At 41.0% G+C, this 23,053-nt stretch overlaps 2 protein-coding genes and 1 pseudogene across 2 annotated transcripts; 2 read left to right on the top strand and 1 right to left on the bottom strand.

Moving 5' to 3' along the window:
* Positions 1–2,738: 2,738 nt before the first annotated feature.
* On the top strand, positions 2,739–3,731 carry LOC102962207 (olfactory receptor 7E24-like). The gene has a single exon (XM_007095833.2). It carries the CDS (start codon positions 2,739–2,741, stop codon positions 3,729–3,731), a length of 993 nt encoding a protein of 330 aa, XP_007095895.2.
* A 7,526-nt stretch (positions 3,732–11,257) lies between these two features.
* Positions 11,258–12,193, bottom strand: LOC102962496 (olfactory receptor 7D4-like). The gene has a single exon (XM_007095834.2). It carries the CDS (start codon positions 12,188–12,190, stop codon positions 11,258–11,260), a length of 933 nt encoding a protein of 310 aa, XP_007095896.2. The 5' UTR covers positions 12,191–12,193.
* A 7,077-nt stretch (positions 12,194–19,270) lies between these two features.
* LOC122234334 lies at positions 19,271–19,848 on the top strand (annotated as a pseudogene).
* Positions 19,849–23,053: the final 3,205 nt, after the last annotated feature.

Raw genomic sequence — 23,053 nt, 5'->3', positions numbered from 1 at the left:
AATACATAAACATTAAAAAAAAAAAAAAAAGAACTCATGACTGTTCAGAGAAGCTCTCTCTTGCCCCTTCCTGGATTTTGCTTCACACTCCACTTTCTCTTCCATTTTTGTAATTTCGGCCCTCTTGATCTCTAAGGGGATAGAGTCAGTATGTTAGATCCCATTCTTAAGAAATAAAGAGTTCAGGGGTGCCTGAGTGGCTAAGTCGGTTGAGCGTCTGACTCTTGATTTTCGCTCAGGTCATGATCCCAGAATAGTGGGATTGAGCCCCACATTGGGCTCAACACTGGGCATGCAGCCTGCTTTGGATTCTCTCTCTCCCTTTTTCTGTCCCTCTCCCCTGCATGCTTCTCTCTCTCTCCAAAAAACAAACAAACAAACAACAACAACAACAACAACAACAACAAAACAGAAAGAAACAGTTCAAAGGTATATCTTAGCGATTTTGGAAACGACCTCTGGACTTCTCCTTAAATGCTCTGAAGTTCATGGAAACAGGGACCCACCATTGAATTTTGAACCTTATCTGCTCTACTTTTTTATCTGTATGGGACTGGGCAAGCTCTTGATATCTTTGATCTGGTTTATACAACTGCACTGAGTAAGAATTAACATGAGCACTGTACGTGTGACTAAATATGTGATGAATGCATATAGTAAGGGCAAGGTAAATTTTAGGTATTATTAACATTGTTTTTACTGTCGTTCTCAAGGCTAAGCACCATCTATCCAACTAAATATCCTGTGATTGGAAGTTTTGGGTTTCCTGAGATCCCGAGAGAACATTTTTGTTGTTGTTGTTGTTCTTATGCAGGTAGGTACTGAGTGTTTGGAGGGAAACGACTGAATCACATTCATTTCTGATTTCCCAGAGTCTATACTTTGCTTGGCACAGAGTGGTGACAAGGGCAACAGTGATCGCTGTTCAATATTGAATAGACCCTACATTGGTTCTCAGAAACAGAGCATAGACAATATGCCTTCAATGCTCTCTCTGCGTGCTTCTCTTCCTTCCAGTACAAACCTCTGTTAGGTGCCACATGGGTACATGGGTACTGTTCTCCCCATTTCTAGGTGATACCTAGAGGGATACCAGCACGGAGAGGTTGAGAGCTTGCAAATACTCCAGATTTAGTATGTGACAGATGTGAGACTCAAAGTCCTGATTCCCATCCCAAGACTCGGTGCACTCCACCAGTGTGGAATGATTTCTTCAATTTCACACATGCTTTTGTCCCAGATGAGAAAACAGAAAGAGGATGACCAATTCCTTCTCTTGAGATTTTGTGACTTCATCTGTGAATTAGGGAAATGGGCCAAATGGTTTACGGGGGCCTTTACTATATGAATATTATAGATCATAGGATTTTTTTATGAGGAGTAATGCATTTGGCAGCCTATTTTGGAGATCTGTGATTTGGAAATATTATTCCCTAGACAAAAATAGAATTTTCATGTGGATCTACTATGAAAGAGCATGGCAACACAGACTTCAGGCATCTTTCCAGTTCTATACCTTGACAATAAAAGCATGAAGCTGCTTTTGTCTACCTTTTCTATTAGGAAAATAAATATAGGTAATAATAGTACAATTGTACATGTATTGATTTTTACAATTCTTCACCTTTCTGCTTATATGGTACAGAAATTCTTGTATAATATGGAAGTGTGCAGAATTTTATTAGGAATATTATAATAAGAAATGGAAAAATAAAATAAAGTCATCCATCAGGTAATACTATGCATCTTTTGAAGTGCTTGAAATAGATGTGTGTACTTCACAGAGACACTTAAAGCACATTATTGTGGTGAGAATGAAGAAAGCAATGTGAGCATTATTATAGTATTAAGTAAGGTTTCTTTTAAACTTTATTTGTTTTTGAGCTTTATTTGTTTTTGAGAGAGAGAGATAGAGCACAGGTCAGGGAGGGGCTGAGAGAGAGGGAGACACAAAATCTGAAGCAGGCTCCAGGCTCTGAGCTGTCAGCACAGAGCCTGATGCGGGGCTCGAACTCACAAACCACGAGATCATGACCTGAGCCGAAGTCAGACGCTCGATGGACTGAGCCACCCAGGCGCCCCAGTGTTAAGTAAGTTTTTAAGAAAACTGTTCATGAATTCATCAGTACTAATATTATGAACACATTGAAAGGAAAATATACTGCCACATTCGTGACAGTGTTTGCCTTTGGGCAGCTGAAGTGAAGAGGGCAATGGGATCATGCAGGGATAGCAAGAAAACTCAACTTTTCCTGGCCACAAATATGAGTTCCAAAGCAAGTATAACTAAATATTTCTCTTTTTAAAGTTTATTTATTTATTTTGAGAGAGAGAAAGAAAGTACAAGCAAGGGAGGGGCAGAGTGAGAGGGAGAGAGAGAAGCCCAAGCAGGCTCTATGCTGTCAGTACAGAGCCTGATGAGGGGCTTGAACCCACAAACCATGAGATCATAACCTGAGCTGAAATCATGAGTCAGATGCTTAACCAACTGAGCCACCCAGGCGCCCCTAAATATTTCTATGTTTATATATTTAGATGCTTGTCTAACATTCTTTGGCTCAATGTCTTCATGATGGGTATATGTAGAAACAGGTAAATTGCCAAGACACCAATAAGGAAAGAGTTCTAAGAAGAGTTTACAATGGAGAAATGTTGCTGAAGGTAACAGGAGGTAGGATCCTCAAGTGTGAATGCGTTACTTATGAATTGCTTGAATCTAAATATTCACACTTAGCTGGATGTCTCTACACTTGTTTTGTTTATTCAACTCTCTCTTCTTTTTCAAGAGGTGTCCCATCTTCATGGAACCACAGAATCTAACTGGTGTCTCAGAATTCTTCCTCATGGGACTCTCAGATGACCTGAAACTACAGCCCCTTCTCTTTGGGCTGTTCCTGTCCATGTACCTGGTCACTGTGCTGGGGAACCTGCTCATCATCCTGGCTGTCAGCTCTGACCCCCACCTCTACACACCCATGTACTTCTTCCTTTCCAACCTGTCCTTGGCTGACATTGGCTTCAGCACCACTACGATCCCCAAGATGCTGTTGAACATTCAAACACACAGTAGATCTATCACCTATGCAGACTGCCTAACTCAGGTATCCTTTTTTTTCCTATTTGGATGTTTGGACAATCTACTCCTGGCTGTGATGGCATATGACCGGTTTGTGGCCATTTGTCACCCACTGCACTACCCAGTCATCATGAACCCATGCCTCTGTGGCTTTTTGGTCCTCGTGTCACTTTTCAGCAGCCTTTTGGACTCTCAGATTCACTGTTTGATGGTGTCACAACTTACCTTCTGCACAAGTGTGGAAATTCGTCATTTCTTTTGTGATGCACCTCAACTTCTCCACCTTGCCTGTTCTGACACCTCCATCAATACCATACTAATGTATTTCATGGGGGCCATTTTTGGTGGCATTCCACTCTCAGGGATCCTTTGCTCTTATACTCGAATTGTTTCCTCCATTCTGAGAGTCCCATCAACAGGCGGGAAGTACAAAGCCTTTTCTACCTGTGGCTCTCACCTATCAGTTGTTTGCTTGTTTTACGGAACAGGTCTTGGGGTATACCTCAGTTCATCTGTCTCCCCCTCCCCTAGGAAGGGTGCAGTGGCGTCGGTGATGTACACTGTGGTCACCCCAATGCTGAACCCCTTCATCTACAGCCTGAGAAACAAGGATATCAAGAGAGCACTGTGGGGGATTATCAGCAGGACAGACTAATCTCAGCATGTGTCTTATCCTTTTCGGTTCATTGCACTGCAAAATGCAGCAAATCAAACATGCACAAGACATTCTGGATGTGCAGTCACACGGTATAGGTACCTATATGGATCTCTGGTTTTTGCTTACACAATTTTTCCTCTTAGCATAGCTCTAATGGAATTGGGAGATTATTTTGGGCTCCCCACTTAAATTATAACCTCTGCAGGATTATGTATATATCCATATATCCCTCTCACTGTCCTTTTGCATTACGCAGGACTCTTGGTCATGAGCAGTCTTGTTTCTATCAATGCAAAATAATCATAACTGTCTCTTGTTATTTATTGTTTCTATACTTTTCCTGAGATTCCTCTCCCCCGCCCCATCCACACACAAATTTGATGGGAGGTTCTAAACCCTACCTTAAGGACCAAGGCGTCTGATACATGTTGGCACCTTAATGCTCTTGGTCAGATTTTTGAGCGAGTAGGATGACTAATTTCTTTTTGAAATTGAAATGCGGGGCGCCTGGGTGGCTCAGTCGGTTAAGCTGCCCACTTCGGCTCAGGTCATGATCTCGCGGTCCGTGAGTTTGAGCCCCGCGTCAGGCTCTGTGCTGACAGCTCAGAGCCTGGAGCATGTTTCAGATTCTGTGTCTCCCTCTCTCTGACCCTCCCCTGTTCATGCTCTGTCTCTCCCTGTCTCAAAAATAAATAAAACGTTAAAAAAAAAAAGAAATTGAAATGGGACGCTATTAATATTGAGTTTGAGTCAACAGTTATCAAGTTTCCTGGGACTTCTCTAGGAACATTGGGATGTATGGTTCCCAAGGAATAGATGGGAGAGGAACTACCAGAACAGAGGTGATTCCCAATTTTCCTGATAATTCTCCTTCCCATTCCATCTAACTTCTCCCCAGTCCTATTACATAACCCGACGCAAAGGGGAAAATATTGTATACTTCCATTTACATAAGGTTCATAAAGTAGTTGAATCCATAGAGACAGAAAGTAGAATGGTGGGAGCTGGGGTCTGGAGGAGTGAGAGACGGGGAGGTAGTGTTTAGTAGGTTCAGAATTTCAGTCTGGGAAGATAGCAAAGTTCTAGAGTTGGATGGTGGTGATGACTGCACAACAGTGTGAATGTACTTCATGCCACTGTACTGAAAACTGCTTAAGATGGTAAATTTTATGTTCTTTTACCACAATTTAAAAAAAGATCTTGTGTCAGGAATAAGGGACATGTTGCTTGAAATGTTGGGTGTTACTCAGCCCTCAGCAATCAACCTCTATAGGGATCTACTTCAGCAAGCTCATGCCTCCTTGGGGCGCCCACATCCGATGACTGATTAGGTGTGGGGGTGCAAACATTTGGTCCTTTTGCCCTAATTCCAGGCAACTCTAAGAGATCATCTTAGCTCCAGAACTCCCTGCTGGTTGTTGGAGATCTTTGATGGGCTTCATCTTGGCTCGACTTTTTCCAGCTTCCTTCCTTGCTGCAAAGAATTTGCCAAACCACAAGATTGTCCTCACTTCTGACACCAGATGCAAGTCCAGGAGCCCCTAGGTCCACTCTCACATCAGACCAGTTGGATCCCAATTTGGGAACTTTTTCACATTCGATACTTTGCTAGAATGATTCAAACCGAGAGGACTGCCTCAGATGCACCAGAATGACTCACAGAGCTCAAGAAGCAGTGTGCTTATGATTGCAGTTTGCTTATAGGAAAGAGACACAAGTTAGAGTTAGCCAAAGAAGGGCATATGGAAGTTCCCATATGCGAAGCTTCTTGTTGTTCTCTTCCCTTGGAGTCCAGACCCATTACCTCCTCCTGGTGACAATATGTGTGACAATACTCAAAGACCATTTCCAACCAGGTAGCTCACCTGAGCTCCATTGTCCAGAATTTTTATTGAGGCTTCATTATATAGACATGAGTAGTTGAATTATGGCCTATCAGGTTGAACCCAATTTCCAACCTTCCTCCTTATATTGGCCTGATATCCCTTTCCCCAACACTCCAACCCTTTAATCACATGGCTGGTCTTTTTGGCAAGGCCAGTTCCCATCCTAAGTCATTTCATTAGCATAAACTATCAGGTGTGGTCCTTCATGAATAACCTGGGGTCTTTCACGAATAACCAATCACTTCTATCACTAGGGAATTTTCAAGCATTTAAAGGTTACCTCCCAGGAGCTGGGACAAAGGCCATCTCTGTTTAGGTGAGGCCAAATTCTTTACTACACATATGCCCTTCCACAGATGTTGATTCTAGGAACATTGCTTGGTAAACATCCTGTGTGCTAATCATTGTCTCAGAGTCGGCTTCAGAAGGAACTCAATATGGGACCCCTTGTTACTAATAAAATGTATTTGAGAACATTTTATTTCATTTTTTTCAAGTTTATTTACTTATTTTGAGAGGGGGAAGGTGCAGAGAGAGAGGGGGAGGGAGAAATCCCAAGTGGGCTCTGCATGCTCAGCTGGGAGGCCAAGCTAGAGCTCGACACTGGGCTCACATGAACTCACAAACTGTGAGATCATGACCTGAGCCGAGATCAAGAGTTGGTTGCTTAACCGACTGAGCCACCCAGGTGCTCCTTGAAAGAATTTTAAAGGCAGTTCTGAAGTAGTTGAAATATTCTTTGAATTACAAACCTAACGCTGGGTTCATGAAAAGGAAAATTCAAGGGCAAGAGATGAAGAATGAGGGCATTCATTCATTCAGTGCTCCCTGGGGGCAGCAGGGAGGTCACCATTGAAATTTTTAATAACTCTGGAAATCCAAATGCAGAGATATTTGATAGAAAAGGAGCGTAGAGTTTGAGATAATAAGGTAACATACATATCCCCATGTGTGTTACACTTTTAAAAAGTTTATTTTAAAACATTAAACCCTTGGTGTAAATAAAATATGCATTAAAAATGACAATTTTGGCTGCTGCTGCTATTGTAATCCTCAAATTTCTGGAGTCAGTGGTCCAACCATAAACATTCCCCCCTACCCAACCCTTTATTTTGTGACAAGTTTTACCATGGCCCCACGGATTCCTCTGTTCATTGGATTTTGAAAGCATTGCTCATGGGGATGACCTCAGTGTTCAACACTGAGGCTATTCCTGCCCTTCTCGGAAGAGGAGTTTTCTGAAGAATTAAGAAACATTCCAACACTGGTCCATTAGTGGAAGTTGCTTTAACTGCATGTTGGCAGACATACTAGTAAGTCTCTTCTTGTTTCCACTGCCAAAATTCACTAGCATCTAGCATCTAGCACATACAATATAGCTGTTCAGATTTTCAAGTGAGAGACCTACTCCTCCCTTTCAAGTCACTCAGACCCCCCCCCCCAAATTTTGTCATTTTAGGTCTTTGTTTTATTTGCCTTCATATCAAAGCAATTCAATGATCTGTATAGCACTGTTTTAGTGATATGATTTGCTTTTCCCATTCTTCCAAAACAATTCATGGTCACATTGTATTATTGCTCTTACAAGAGTGCCCTAATTGGGTGCGCAATAGTCACTTTCTCCCTGTGGACATGGCAGCCAGATTGATTTCTTAGGTGTAGTCAAAACTTGTGACTTCTCTGCTTAAAACCTTCTAGTCACTTTCTGTTACTCTTTGAGTACAATTCGAACCCCTTGCCATGGTCTATAACACCCTTCAGTTAGTCTCTCCTATCCCTTTCCAGGTCCTTCATTGGTCCCTGGACCAGCACCATCAGCTTCACCTGGGAAACTACAAATGCCAACTTTCATACCCTCTCCAGACCTGCTAAATCAGAACCTCTACAGCTGGAACCCAGCCATCTGTATTTTAACAGGCCCAGCAGGTGATTCTATTGCACACTAAGTGTGAGAACCATTTGCCTAGACATATTGGATATCTTTTTTTTTAATTTTATTTTTTTAAATTTACATCCAGATTAGTTAGCATATAGTGCAACAGTGATTTCAGGAGTAGATTCCTTAGTGCCCCTTACCCATTTAGCTCATCCCCCCTCCCACACCCCCTCCAGTAACCCTCTGTTTGTTCTCCATATTTATGAGTCTCTTATGTTTTATCCCCCTCTCCTTTTTTATACTATTTTTGTTTCCCTTCCCTTATGTTCACCTGTTTTGTCTCTTAAAGTCCTCATAGGAGTGAAGTCATATGATATTTGTCTTTCTCTGACGGACTAATTTCACTTAGCATTATACCCTCCAGTTCCACCCACGTAGTTGCAAATGGCAAGATTTCATTCTTTGTGATTGGCAAGTAATACTCCATTGTGTGTGTGTGTATGTGTGTGTATGTATATATATATATATATATCATATGTATATATGTATGTATATATATACATACATCATATGTATATATGTATGTATATATGTATATATATACCACTTCTTCTCTATCCATTCATCCATCGATGGGCATTTGGGCTCTTTCCATACTTTGGCTATTGTTGATAGTGCTGCTATAAACATTGGGGTGCATGTGTCCCTTCAAAACAGCACACTTGTATCCCTTGGATAAATGCCTAGTAGTGCAATTTCTGGGTCATAGGGTAGTTCTATTTTTAATGTTTTGAGGAACCTCCATACTGTTTTCCAGAGTGGCTGCACCAGCGTGCATTCCCAGACATATTGGATATCTTATATTTATTTTTTTAATTAAAAAATTGTTTTAATGTTTATTTATTTTTGAAACATACAAGACAGAGCAGGAGCCGGGGAGGAGCAGAGAGAAAGGGAGACACAGTATCCGAAGCAGGCTTTGAACCATCAGCACAGAGTCCAGCACGGGGCACAGAGACACAAACCGTGAGATTATGACCAGAGTCAAAGCTGGGCCCTCAACTGACTAAGCCACCCAAGCACCCCTCTTATTTTTCTTTAAACAGACTATATTCTTTCAGTCTCTAGACCATTACACTTAATTCTCTCTGCCTAAAATTTTCTTCCCCTTTCTTACCCAATTTTCCACTTAAATATCGAAACTTAAAGATGTTTTCTCTCTCTGGGGTACCTGGATGGCTCAGTCAGTTAAGTGAAGAAATCTTGATCAGCTTCAGTCATTTTCTCACAGTTCTTGGGTTGGAGCCCCACATCAGGCTCCATGCTGACGGTGAGGAGCCTGCTTGGGATTCTCTCTCTCTCTCTCTCTCTCTCTGCACCTCCCATGCTTGCTTTCACTGTCTCTCTCTCTCTCTTTCAAAGTAAGTAATATAAACTTAAAAAAAAAGATGCCTTCTCTTACACCCATCTAAATTCTCCTGATGTTCTCTCCATCAGGTTAGTCTCTATTCATCTTTTACTACCATTACCTTCTGAGTGAGTTCACATGTTTTGAGTGTCATGGACAGTCTTTGTACCAAGCTACCTCAGATATTTTGTTCCAAATGAAACTGATGCATCAAGAAAGTGGGTTTTGTTCCTCTTCCAGTCTGAAGTCCTTTGTAAGACGCAATATTATTTGCTTAAACAGGCAAAACACTGGGCAATTTCATCAAAAGAGTACTTTGATAGAAATTTGTTAGAAATTTCTAGAGACTTTCTAGAGAAAGTCGTTCATTGTGTGTCCAAGTAAAATTGCATTGCACATAGTCAAACAGGTAAAGAAGACCTTATTCAAGACTATTACAGTAAGGGATAGAGATTGAACTCAACTCCACAGAACAAAAGACAGGAGGATTTTACAAGCTGGGGTGAGCTTATGGAAAAGGGGTGGAAGATATTGGGGGGAGGTTGGTCGATGTGGCTAGTCTATCTGTGTTTGCTAATTGCTGCTTATTGAACTTAAGTGCCTACCCTCCTATGCAAAGAGGTTGGGAGATAAAGGTGCTAACATTATTGACGATTATATTTCAAAAGGATGGCTCCCAGGTCTTTAAGGAAGACATCCTGGGTTGTAAAATTGATGACAAAGGGGTGGTCAGGCCCTTGCAGTCAGGAAGAAACATGTTTTAACTTTAGTCAAGCTGCAGGGAATGTTAAGGCAGTCTTAATCAATTGATATCCAAAATTTCTACTCTTGTTCCAAACTTGTAATTCTTGAGTGTTTTAATATGGTTCAGTTAGCTAACCTCCATACCTGGACAGAAGTTCTAAACTACATTCACAAATATCTTGAGTTCTAAACTTAAATGGCAGTAGTCTTAACCATGGGTGATTGACCAACAAATCCAGAATGGTGACTGGGATCCATGAGCCACAGAGACCTGTGGTGGTGGTAACAGATCATAGATGAGCAGACATCAAGAATATCAGTTGACTTAGATAACCCAAAATATAAAAAGCAAGTCTGCAATTATCAGATGTCGGCTACCACAATCGAATATCCTGATTCTTTTCCCAGTTTCTAGATGAAATCTATTTTTAGACACAAAGCCTAAAAGAAATTAAGGGGGAGGTGGGTCCCCCTTTTGGAAATCCATAAATAGTTTTTCAAAATGGTGCTATCCCTTGAAGACTCCACTTGATGGAAAGTAGATTCTGTCAGACTCCTTCCATCCTGGAGTGGTCAGCGACTCATCTTTATCAGGACGGATATTTTTGTGTTTATGTTTGCCTTTCCTGTTGCAGTGCCTTGGCAAACACCACCATCCAAAGACTTAACACATTATCCAATTGCTTTATGGTGAAGAAGATAGGAAAACAAACATTTATCAGAAGATCCACTGGTCCTAACCTACTCTACCTCGGCTGAAGCTGCCCAGAATCACATACCTAGAGAGTAGTGATTCTGTGATTCTGTCCTTACTCTCCTGAATTGTAATCCAGTAATTGACATCATCCTTAAAGACATGTTTCCTTTCACACACATTTTATCACTGTGTGTTCTCCTGTGTTGGGTCCTTGGTAAATTCACCTGCACAACAAGGCAACTGAACCAAATGATGTATCAGAGCCTGGTCAATTCTGATACTCTGGACCCAGAAGTTTTTCTACATTTAGTGATATATTTTTATAGCTTATTTTGGAAGTGCACTCAATAAACATTTGGAGAAACGTTCAACCTTGCTAATAGCCAAATAATTAATCCATCAGTGAATATTCTGTTTGGACACATAATGTGATCAGAAACTCTGAGATCCTGAACTTATGCTCTATTAGGGCAAAGATTTTTTTCTGTGTTTTTTTTTTTTTCCTTCAGCGCTGTTTTCCAGACATCTCTTGCAGCCTAGCACACCAAAGGCGCTTAGTTAATAAGAACTAACAATGGTTATTGATAAAATGCACTACTTTTCATAATCCTCATGCAACTGTTCTGAACTGGTAGTAGCATAAGTGGCCCCAGGACTGGAAATCCAAGGTGAGGTGCAGTAATAGGAAAGTGAAAGGAGGGGACGCAGAGGGTAGAACTGAGGATAACAGAGGAGTCAACATAAGAGGTTGAAGTACCTAGAAAAAGTACTCGCAAGGCAGCTCTGGGCAACGTCACTTACTTATGGAGGACGGGTGAGAAGCATAACTCAGTGTGATTAGGAGGTAGGATTTCTTTAGCAGCCACCTGCTGCTACCACTGTCAGCTCAAAAACCCAGGACTAGTGTTCCCATCACTGAACATAGAGTGTTATCCTGAGAACTTTTTGTAAAGCCCTCTTGATGTCCCTGTTCCGTAGGCTGTAGATGAAGGGATTCAGCATTGGGGTGACCACGGTGTACATCAATGAGGCAATCATGCCCCTCCAGGAAGATGCATCAGAACTGAGATACACACCAAGCCCTGTCCCATAGAACAAAGAAACCACAGACAAGTGAGATGCACAGGTGGAAAATGTCTTATACTTCCCATTAGCTGATGGGATTCTCAGGATTGAGGAGGCAATTCGGCTATAGGAGAAAAGGATCCCTGAGAAGGGAACAATGCCAAGAAGGCCAGTCACAATGTATTGCAGGATGTGATTGACCAATGTGTCTGAGCAGGCAAGCATGAGGGCCTGAGCAAGTTCACAGTAAAAGTGTGGAATTACCCGGTTGGTGCAGAAGGACAGCCGCAACATTAAGAGACTCTGGATCAGGGAGTATGACAAGCTGATGAACCAGGACACAAGAACCAGGAGGCCACAGAGCCACGGGTTCATGATGACTGTGTAGTGCAAGGGGTGACAGATGGCTACAAACCGGTCATAGGCCATCACAGTGAGGAGAAAAGTGTCCATACCTCCAAAAACCATGAAAAAATACATCTGGGCGATGCAGCCTGCATAGGTGATGGATTTGCTCTGTGTTTGGATGTTCACCAGCATCTTAGGGATGGTGGTGGAGATGAAGCAGATGTCAGCAAAGGACAAGTTGGAGAGGAAGAAGTACATGGGGGTGTGGAGGTGAGAGTCAGAGCTGACGGCCATGATGATGAGCAGATTCCCGAGCACGGTGACCAGGTACATGGACAGGAAGAGCCCAAATAGAATGGGTTGATTCTCTGAGTCTTGGGAAAATCCCAGGAGTAAAAATTCTGAAACAGTCGTTTTATTTCTTGGTTCCATATTGCCAACACATCAGCTAGATGATTGAAGAAGGGAATGCACATGAAATAGACACTAGACAAACTCTAGAGTCTACTTTTTTATTTCTTGAAATGAAGCATTGGGCATAAAGGCCTTAACATTACAGCATTTAGACATCCTATATTCTGTTTTATGTGCAACATTTAATAATGTTGATCAATCCCTGTCCATAGGCCTTTGGGGCCCTCATTTATCCTTTTTATTTAGAATCATCAAATCTAAAAATTCAAGAACAACTTTGGACATTAAATAACATGACCCAAACTTACTCTAACACAAATGAGGAACATGAGGTCTGGTGAGCACAGTAACTTAATGTGGATTATCTGCCTTGTGTGGGACTCAAAAAAGGGTCAGGCAACTATGTCTCAGAGGTGAGAAAATTTGAAAGTATCTCACATATCTGGACAGACTATTGCAGGATGAGTAGAATGTAGGTTTACTCCTCAAGTAAAAAATAAAGGAAGAAAAAAAGAAAAGGTTTTCACAAAATAATAAATCACATGAACAAATACTTAATGCTTAGTGTACCAGGAGCCATCAACATCCTGCAGGAACAAGGCCAGACGCTCCTGAACATTTGGTGCTTGACTAAATACTCTTTATTTGTGAAGTTAAGGAATTGGTACACATGTCTAACAAAAATGTAGATATCAATGTTTGCACTATTTCAGTACCATTAGATACTACAAAGGTCCCAAACAGAACTTTGAGACTTAATCTCTATGGTGCTCATCAAATACCTGGGGAAAGCATAGGAACTGCTCCAGGATGTTGACACAGGAGCCCAAAAAAATGAGAGTCAGATGCGGCACTCACAATCAGGTGATGATTCAATGAGGCTGGGAAGAAGAGGAGCCCACCTACTCTCCTACTCTCTTTGTTTCAGGTCCTGAGGTCCTGTACCCAGATATAGAGGAAGGGGTCCTATAACCCAGGATGCTGAACAGCATAAAATCATAAAATGATCTTCAGTGTTGTATTTTGTCTCGTTAGAAGTATTTTTGCACATCTACTATTCTTTAATGCCCCTAACTACAAAGGGAAAAAAGCCACCATTGACTGTCATCCCTGTCAGTCCTCTTAGGTATAAAAACCAAAGTAGCAGGGAAGGGGTGGCTGAAATAGGTGAAGGTGGTCAAAAGGTACTAACTTCCAGTTATAAAACAAATAAACCATGAGGTATAATGTGCAGTATGAATACAGTTAATAATATTATATGGTATATTTGAGAGTTGCTAAGAAAATAGACCTTATAGGGGCACCTGGGTGGCTCAGTCGGATAAGTGTCTGACTTCAGCTCAGGTCATGATCTCGCAGTTTATGAGTTCCAGTCCTGTATCTGGCTCTGTACTGACAGCTCGGAGCCTGGAGCCTGCTTCAGATTCTCTGTCTCCCTCTCTCTCTGCTCCTTCCTCACTAGTGCACTGTTTCTCAAAAATAAATAAAAAATATTTAAAAAAGAAGAAAATAGATCATATAATTTCTCATCACCAGAAAAAAATTTTTGTAACTATGTGTGGTGGCAGATGTTAACTAGACCTATTGTGGTAATATGTCAAATATTATATGTGCAATGTGATGAATCATTATGTCATATACCTTAAGCTAATATAATATTACATACCAATTTTACCTAAAAAAAAAACAAACACAAAAACCCTAAAGCAAAGAGTGTCTCTGGAATGATAAAGATGGTCACGTTGTAGGCAAATTGTTTAAGTATGAATGAACGTCTTTGTTCTGACCCTTGGTAGGTGGGCAGTTTGCAATCACCTCTGGTGGCTTCTGGTCAGGTGAGAGGTATTCGAAACAGAAGGTCACGACTCATCTTTAAAGCATGATAGTTTGTAAAAATTTTCCTTGACTTTTAATAGATGTAGCTTGCTCCCTTGCATTCTGATCTGTTTTGAGCAGAAGATCAGAGTACACAGGAAATGCCCACAATTCTGGATATTCCCTGGGTGCTGTGTGTCAACATCATCAACTGCATTAGAATTCAGTAAAGCCATTTCTTAGAGGGACCGGATTATGATTCAAGCAGGTCATGAAATGATGAATTATCACATTCATCTTAAGAAAGAGTTTCTTATAGATTAGAAACATTTTATCTTATAGCACAAAAACAGACACATAGACCAGTGGAATAGAACAGAGACTCCAGAATTGGACCCACAAAAGTATGGCCAACTAATCTTTGACAAAGCAGGAAAGACTATCCAGTAGAAAAAAGACAGCCTCTTTAACAAATGGTGCTGGGAGAACTGGACAGCAACATACAGAAGAATGAAACTAGACCACTTTCTTACACCATTCACAAAAATAAACTCCAAATGGGTAAAGGACCTGAATGTGAGACAGGAAACCATCATAACCCAAGAGGGGAAAGCAGGAAGAAACCACTCTGGCCTCAGCTGCAGCAATTTCTTACTTGACACATCTCCAAAGGCAAGGGAATTAAAAGCAAAAATGAACTCTTGGGACCTCATCAAGATAAAAAGCTTCTGCACTACAAAGGAAACAATCAACAAAACTAGAAGACAACCAACGGAATAGGAAAAGATATTTGCAAATGACATATCAGACAAAGGGCTAGTATCCAAAATCTATAAAGAACTCACCAAACTCCACACCCAAAAAACAAATAATCCAGTGAAGAAATGGACAGAAGACGTGAATAGGCACTTCTCTAAAGAAGACATCCAGATGGCCAACAGGCACGTGAAAAGATGCTCAACGTCAGTCCTCATCAGGAAAATACAAATCAAATCAAAACCACACTGAGATATTATCTCATGCCAGTCAGAGTGGCTAAAATGAACAAATCAGGAGACTATAGATGCTGGCGAGGATGTGGAGAAACGGGAACCCTCTTGTACTGTTGGTGGGAATGCAAACTGGTGCAGCCACTCTGGAAAACAGTGTGGAGGTTCCTCAAAAATTTAAAAATAGATCTACCCTATTACCCAGAAATCGCACTGCTAGGAATTTACCCAAGGGAGATAGGAGTGCTGATGCATAGGGGCACTTGTACCCCAATGTTTATAGCAGCACTTTCAACAATAGCCAAACGATGGAAAGAGCCTAAATGCCCATCAACTGATGAATGGATAAAGAAATTGGGGTTTATATTCACAATGGAATACTACTTGGCAACGAGAAAGAATGAAATCTGGCCTTTTGTAGCAACAAAAGGATGGATGGAAATGGAGAGTGTTATGCTAAGTGAAATAAGTCATACAGAGAAAGATACCATATGTTTTCACTCTTATGTGGATCCTAAGAAACTTAACAGAAGACCATGGGGGAGGGGAAGGAAAAAAAAAGTTAAAGAGGGAGGGAGCCAAACCATAAGAGACTCTTCAAAAGTGAGAATAAACTGAAGGTTGATGGGGGGTGGGAGGGAGGGAAGAGTGGGTGATGGGCATTGAGGAGGGCACCTGTTGGGATGAGCACTGGGTGTTTGACGTAAACCAATTTGACAATAAATTTCATATTAAAAAATAAAGATTTATGATCAGCAAAAAGAAAGAAAGAAAGGAAGAAACATTTTATCTTAGGACGAGAGCTTAGAAATTAGAGGTGAAAGATACAACCATTTGTCATTTATACTTTCCCCTTTATTCATGCACCAAATACATGTTGGTCTTCTGTTTCTATTCTGTTTCTAGGATCTAGTGTTAGTGGGCAATTTTGTGGAGCCAGGCAGGATGTAGAGAAGAATGGAACTAGGCTGTTAGTCACTGAAAAAGTCCTGGAAGCCATTCTGCAAGAAGGATTACTTTGGGACAGGCTAAGTGTTAGCTGTTGGGGGTACAAAGATTAATGGTGTGGTTTTGTCTTGAGGGAGCCTGCCTTTCAGGGGTAGTGGTGGATACAGAAACCAGTCATCGTAATACAGTGACTTAAAAGCTAAGGTAAATGCAGTCTTCAGAGTGAAGTCGAGAAAGGAACCACAAATACAGCCTGAAGTGATGCAGTCAAGGAAGGATTCCTGGAGGAACAGATCCGTGGGCAAGGAGTTGTCTAGGTTGATGACTGAGCATGGGCTTTTCTGGCAGAGAAGGCAGCAAGGAAAAAAGCCCATAAGCAAAAAGCTGCATGGGACAGTGTGCTCTTAGCAATTTGTTGCAACACAAAACGGGACATGGAAATGGTGAAGAATGAGGTTGATGAGATGAGCGGGGGCCACATCTCTGGGAACCTTGAAAAAAAACAATGGATAAAAGGATAGGGGCTATGTAAGGACTGTGACTGAAGGAGTAACATGATCCATATCACGATTTTCCCTGGTGCCTGGAGTGAAACATAGATTTAAGGCAGGCAAACTAGGGTCAAAGGGAATGGGGTTGGGAATACTCACCGCATTAAAGTTGAAGGGACCACGTCACCAATTTTAGGGAAGAAGAACAAAGATGAAGAGGTGAATAAATTGTTCCCATGTCTTAGTAATGATTCCATGTTTCTAGATAAGGGTGAGACTTGACACCCAAGAGGAATCAAGTGAAACTATGAGGAAGGGATATGGGAAATCAGTGTCTTCCAGAATGTTTCCAGAGCTGAAGGGGAGGGTGTCAAGAGGGGACTGGACATTGGACCTTCCTGTGTGCTTTGCTCTTCCCCCCACATCCATCGTGCGCACGTGTTTATACACTGCAGCCCTAGATACCAGGGAACACAGACTCTTCACTCTTGAATATCTCTATGAGGACCACAGATGAAGGTGAAGAAGGAAGAGGAGGGACAGGTCCTTGCGGAGAAACAGGGTATGTTCCCCAGCAAATGAAGGTGGTAAAGAAGGATTCAGAAAGGATTTATCTGGTCTGAGTGAAGGTGAAGTCTCTGGAGTTTTGGGGCCAGGCGATAGGAGTAAAGAATAAGAGAAGATCCATATTGCACAGTCAAAGACCTAATAATCTATCAGTACCTGGGGGCATCCATTTGTGCACTTCCGACTGGTAACTGTGCCATTACACGGTGTGGTCCTGGATAGTGCTATGGTATCCAAGAGCAGACTGGCTGCTTAACTCTTCCTCCTCAACCCTATAATCTCCATCAACCATCCACCCAAATACCATGCAAGCAAAGTAAAAGCTCACTAACAATGGTAGGGTAGCCATTCACCCTCCAAAAAATTGGCCCCTAGAGCTCCTCCTGCATGGATACCATGGAGGTGTCCCTGCCACAGGCTTAATAGTAGCCAATGCCCTTTCTACCCAACACCTCTTTTCTCTATTTCCCACAACACTTACTGGGCTATGCATGCTTGGCAATGTGGGCTCACCACTGGGACCGATTCCCCTGCATCTTGTTCTCTCATGGAGGGTGGGCAATGAAGAAACATTTGTTTCCCCAAAGAGAAGCGATACAGAGCCAGGCATGTAATGCAGCGTGTGTCTGATTTTTCCTGGCAAAGGCATGGGTATCTTGGGAGTGATACATGGGCCTTGGTGACTATAAGTTGATATGTTACAGGTTTGGTGGCCCTGGGGACTGAACGCCCTGTGAAGCTTGTTAGACAAATTGATCAATGGATTTTCCATTCCCTGATCAATTTGACTCCTGATAGGCAGGGACCACACAGGAAAGGGTCTCTGACCTGCCAATTCCTTATCCCTAGGAGAGTAATAGTGGGGCCAGCTGTGACACCTCTCTTCTGGGTCCCTTTTCTCTGGGAAGAATTTTTCCAGTGTTTCTTAGATCTCCTCCTGAAGACAACTGACTTGTAGTATTCACATCAGGCAGATGGCTGAGTAATGAAGGATCCCAGGAGTCACTTGGGTAATGGTTCTCAAACTTCTGGCCTGTGCCAGGATGACCTTGAATATTTGTTTAACTAGATTTGGTTTTAAGTTATTTTATTTTTTAAGTTTATTTATTTATTCTGAGAGACACACAGAGAGAGAACAAGCAGAGGAGGGGCAGAGAGAAGGAGAGACAGAATCCCAAGTAGGCTCTACACTATTAGCACAGAGCCCATTGTGGGGCTTGAACTCACGAACTGCAAGATCATGACCTGAGCTGAGATCGAGAGTCAGACTCTTAACTGACTGTGCCACCCAGGTGCCCCTTTTATTTAAATAGATTTTTGAGTTCCGTCTCCAAGTTTCTGTCTCAATATGTCTGGTTTTGGGCCTGATAATTTGGATTTTTCACAACCTCTAAATTTTGCTGGTCTCTAGGACACTATTTTGAGAATAGTTGCCCTAGGGGAGTTTCAAAATGTAAGCTTTATCAAAAGTATCACCTTGGGCTCTTGTTAATGTATAACTTTCCACCTTATTCCAGACATACATAGTCAATATCTCCAGGGGAAGAGGCTGAGAATGTACTTTGAAAAAAATTTACAACAATTTTACTTTACTTTATTTTTATTTATATTTTATTGTAGAGATGGGTACAAATATATAGGTATAGATAGATATATATCTCCACAATATGTATATAATAACATTTTCCATTTTAAGAATTTTTAAGTGTGCAAGTCTGTAGTATTAAGAACATTCACAATGTTGTACAACCATCACCACTATCCATTTCCAGAACTTTATCATCATTTCCAATAGCACACTGTCCCCGTTAAACAAATTCCACATTCCCCCTCTCCCAACCATTGAAAACCCCTATTCTACTTTCTGTGTCTATGACTTTGCCCGTTCTAGGTACCTCATATAAGTGGACTCATAAAGTGCTTATCCCTTTGTGTCTGACTTATCTCACTTAGCATGTTTTCAAGATTCAACCATGTTGCAGCATGTATCAGAATTTCATTCCTTAAGGCTGAATAATATTTCATTGTACGTATATATCCAATTTTGTTTATCTCTTCATCTGTTTTCATCCTTCAGCTATTGTGGTTAATGCTGGGATGAACTTCAGCAAGAATCTATTTGAGTTTCTGCCTTAAATTTTAGGGGGCATATACCTGGAATTGATGGATCTTGAGAATTTACTATTTTTATCCTTTACTATTTTATCCTTTTTGGATTTACTATTTTATCCTTTTGAATTTACTATTTTACCCTTTTTGGATGTATGGATGGTATGTTTCTGACTGCAATGGCATATGACCGATTGTGGCCATCTGTCATCCTCTACACTACTCAGTCATCATGAACCCACATCTCTGTGGCTTCTTAGTTTTGGTGTCCTTTTGTGTTAGCCTTTTGGACTCCCAGTTGCACAATTTAGTCGTGTTGCAACTTTCCTGTTTCAAGGATGTGGAAATTTCTCATTTCTTCTGTGACCCTTCTCAACTCCTCAACCTTGCCTGCTCTGACACTTTCACCAATAACATAGTCATGTATTTTGTTGGTGTCATCTCTGGCTTTCTCCCTATCTCAGGGATCTTTTTATCTTGCTATAAAATTGTTTCTTCCATTCTGAGAATCCCATCAACAGGTGGGAAGTACAAAGCCTTCTCCACCTGTGGCTCTCACCTGTCAGTTGTTTGCTTATTTTATGGAACGGCTATTGGAGTATACCTTGGATCAGCACTGTTGCCTTCTCCCAGGAAGGATATGGTGGCCTCAGTTGTGTACACCGTAGTCACCCCCATGCTGAACCCCTTCATTTACAGCTTGAGGAACAGGGACATCAAGAGTGCCCTATGGAGGTCACTCAGAAGAATAGGTTAATCTCAGTATGTGTGCATTCCTTTTTGAAGTGTGTGTTGAAAAAATCAGCCAAACCAAACATGTAGATCAGCAAATACTGCTTTCTGGGCCCCATTATTTTTTCCGTCTCATGGTTTTCATTCCTCTTCATGTTTCATACGTGAATACTATTTTTTAAAATTTGTTTTTAATTGGATTGGAGGAGTATTCTGGGACACTTTGTACATCATAATGAATGCATGAGAAGTTCTCCTCAATGACCCTGGTATCCAGGGTGCATTCTACCTTTTATATACTTAAAATTTATATCCTTTCCCATGGTTTCTGTTTATTTTCCATACAAATTTTGCATCTGTCAAAGCTATTTATCCGGGTAATGTCTAAATATGCCATTACTGGTCCTCAATCTTGGATTTTTTTTTTAAGTTTATTTATTTTGACAGAGAGAGAGAACACGAGCACACCAGTGGAGGAGGAACAGACAGAGGGAGATAGAATCCCAAGCAGCCTCTGCACTGTCAGTGCGGAGCCCAATGTGGGGTCAAACTCATGAATGGTGAGATCATGACCTGAGCTGGAGGTGGACACTTAACCGACTGAGCCCCCCAGGCACCCCCTAATCATGGATTTTATAGAATACGCTGAGAAGTTTTATAACTAATGATGACTGAGTCTCATCACCAGAGATTCTGATTTAGTTGGACAGGTGTGTGTCTAGGTATGAGGATTTTTTGAAAAGCACCCAAGATGGTTTAGTTGTGAGTTGCTAAAGAGATCAAGCTCAAAAGTCTAAGTTATAAAAAACGTACTGTAGCTCGTAGCAATGGGTTTCTTCAAATATATTGTCCTTCAACACTATAAGCTTTTCCTTTGTGCTGGTTGTTAACTCTTTCTGCTCCAAACTCATCCTTCTATACTTATCTTGTAATGCTAGAGTGGGTCTCTTGAAATCCCTGCTTTGTTTTCCATATATATATATTTTTTTTTTTTCTTCCTCCAAAATTTTACTTAAATTCCAGTTAGTTAATATATAGTGCAATATTAGTTTCAGGTGTAGAATTCGGTGATTCATCACAACAAGTGCCCTCCTTAGTACCCATCATCCATCTAGCCCATCCCCCCACCCACCTCCCCTCCAGCAACCCTCAGTCTGTTCTCTACAGTTAAGAGTTGTTGCATAATTTGGGGGCGCCTGGGTGACTCGGTTGAGTGCTCAACTTCGGCTCAGGTCATGATCTCACAGTTCATGAGTTCAAGCCCTGCATTGGGCTCTATGCTGACAGCTCTGTCTGGAGACTGCTTTGGATTCTGTGTATCCTTCTCTCTCTCCCCATCTCCCCACTCATGCTCTGTCTCTATCTCTCTCAAAAATAAAGAAACATTAAAAAAATGAAAAACGCGTTGTTACATATTTTTAATAATGGTCAGCAAATTATATTACACTCTAAAATTAAGTAAAGTTCACTCCTACCTCTAAAAACCCTAAGCCCTTGGTATTTATTGGCTTCCATCTGTCACCACATTTTCCCATCTTTTGCTTTCTCCTGAAGTAGCTATTTACTCAACTACCTACACTTAATTCTCTTTATTAAAATAATCCATTGATTTTTTTTCTTGCCCGAACCCTGAAAGTTAAATTATAACATGAGGAGAAAGGTGTGTAATAAGTTGTGTGCAGTTGGAATATTGCATAATGAGCTCATAAAATAAAGGTGGTTTTAAATATAGGTTTAGGAATGTACAACCGAGATCTAAGTCTGGGAATCCTATTTCCAGTAGATGAGTGGCTCTAATGGTGTCTGAGGATTATAAAGTCACAAATTTCATCATAAATAAATTGTACTTTGTCCTCCTTTTTAAAAAATCCTCAGCAGCAAAGGTTTATGTTGTCAGCAAAGGTGAGCTCTTTTCTTTGTCTGGTAACAAACAGCCTGTTTAGGACTTCACTTTGTTGCCTTCCCGTCTTGTCTTCTGTCATTGATAAATCAGTCTTTGGGCTCCATTTGGTATCCATCTTTCCTTAGAAATGTCATACGTAGTTTATTGGTAGTAATCTTGGTTCTCTGAAAACCTGTCCAAAAGTTACTTTAATTTACCCTGTCTTTTACCTCTATGGTAAATCATCTATCAACTACATGGATAAGGAACTTGATATTGGAGAAAGGCATGAAATTGACAGATGATGAAGCCAAAACAGTTAGCGGGAAGTTACCATCCAAGAAAAATTACCACATTACTATATTTGCCTATCCATTTATGCAGACCTAAGTGATGGCCAAAGAAACTTGGTAAGGGGGAAAGTGATGCCGCTTTTTTTGTCAGATGGTAGACTGTACCCAGTGGCAGCACTTTGGTTTTGTTTGTTTGTTTTTAGGTTTAGATTTAGAAGAGTGCTGAGCATGGGAAAAGACTGGAAGATTCATACAGCCATGTAAATGTGGTGTGACAACACTTGATCAGAATAGGAAACTCAGAAGGAGACTGGGTGGTTCAGTCAGCTGAGTGTCTGACTTCGGCTCAGGTCAAGATCTTGTTCATGAGTTTGAGCCCTGCATCAGGCTCTGTGCTGACAGCCTGGAGCCTGGGGCCTGCTTTGGATTCTGTATCTCCCTCTCTCTCTGCCCCTTCCCCTCCCACGCTCACACTCTGTATCTCTCTCAAAAATAAATAAACATCAAAAAGAAAAACACCCCAAAACCCAAAAAAGAATAGGAAACACAGATAATAGAAAAAAATGTGGGATAGGAAAATACTCCATGGCCTGGTATTGGCTCAAAAATTTGCAAATTAGTAAGTCAAAGTTCTTTTCTGAGCCTCAGAATCCTCAGCAGCAAATTAAGTGCAACAGTGTTTATCCTCTGAGGCCATGCAATAATTATATATAATTTTGCCATGGACCAGTCAGATGGTGTATGGTAATTCTTATTATAACATTAAGGAAGTTAATTTAAATAAACATTCCAGAAATTTATAAGTAACTTGATGTTAAAAACAGTGTGACTTTGAGTATGATACAGAACACATTTCTATTTAATTTCTTATCTGTAGAGTTATGATAATAAGAGTATCTAAATGAGAGGCTGATTGAGAAGATATCATCAAATGTAATGATAGAACACAATTTAGGATATAGTAAGGGATCGATAGGGCAGATTGTTGTAGTATCTTGACAGGCCAGTGTATAGTTCCAACATATAGGCTTTGTAGGCCAAAATTTGACTTGTAA

This window comes from Panthera tigris, chromosome A2 (genome assembly GCF_018350195.1).
Source record: "Panthera tigris isolate Pti1 chromosome A2, P.tigris_Pti1_mat1.1, whole genome shotgun sequence".
Taxonomy (NCBI): Eukaryota; Metazoa; Chordata; class Mammalia; order Carnivora; family Felidae; genus Panthera; species Panthera tigris.
Note: the sequence above shows the minus strand (reverse complement) of the source record. Positions and strands in the feature narration are given on the sequence as shown.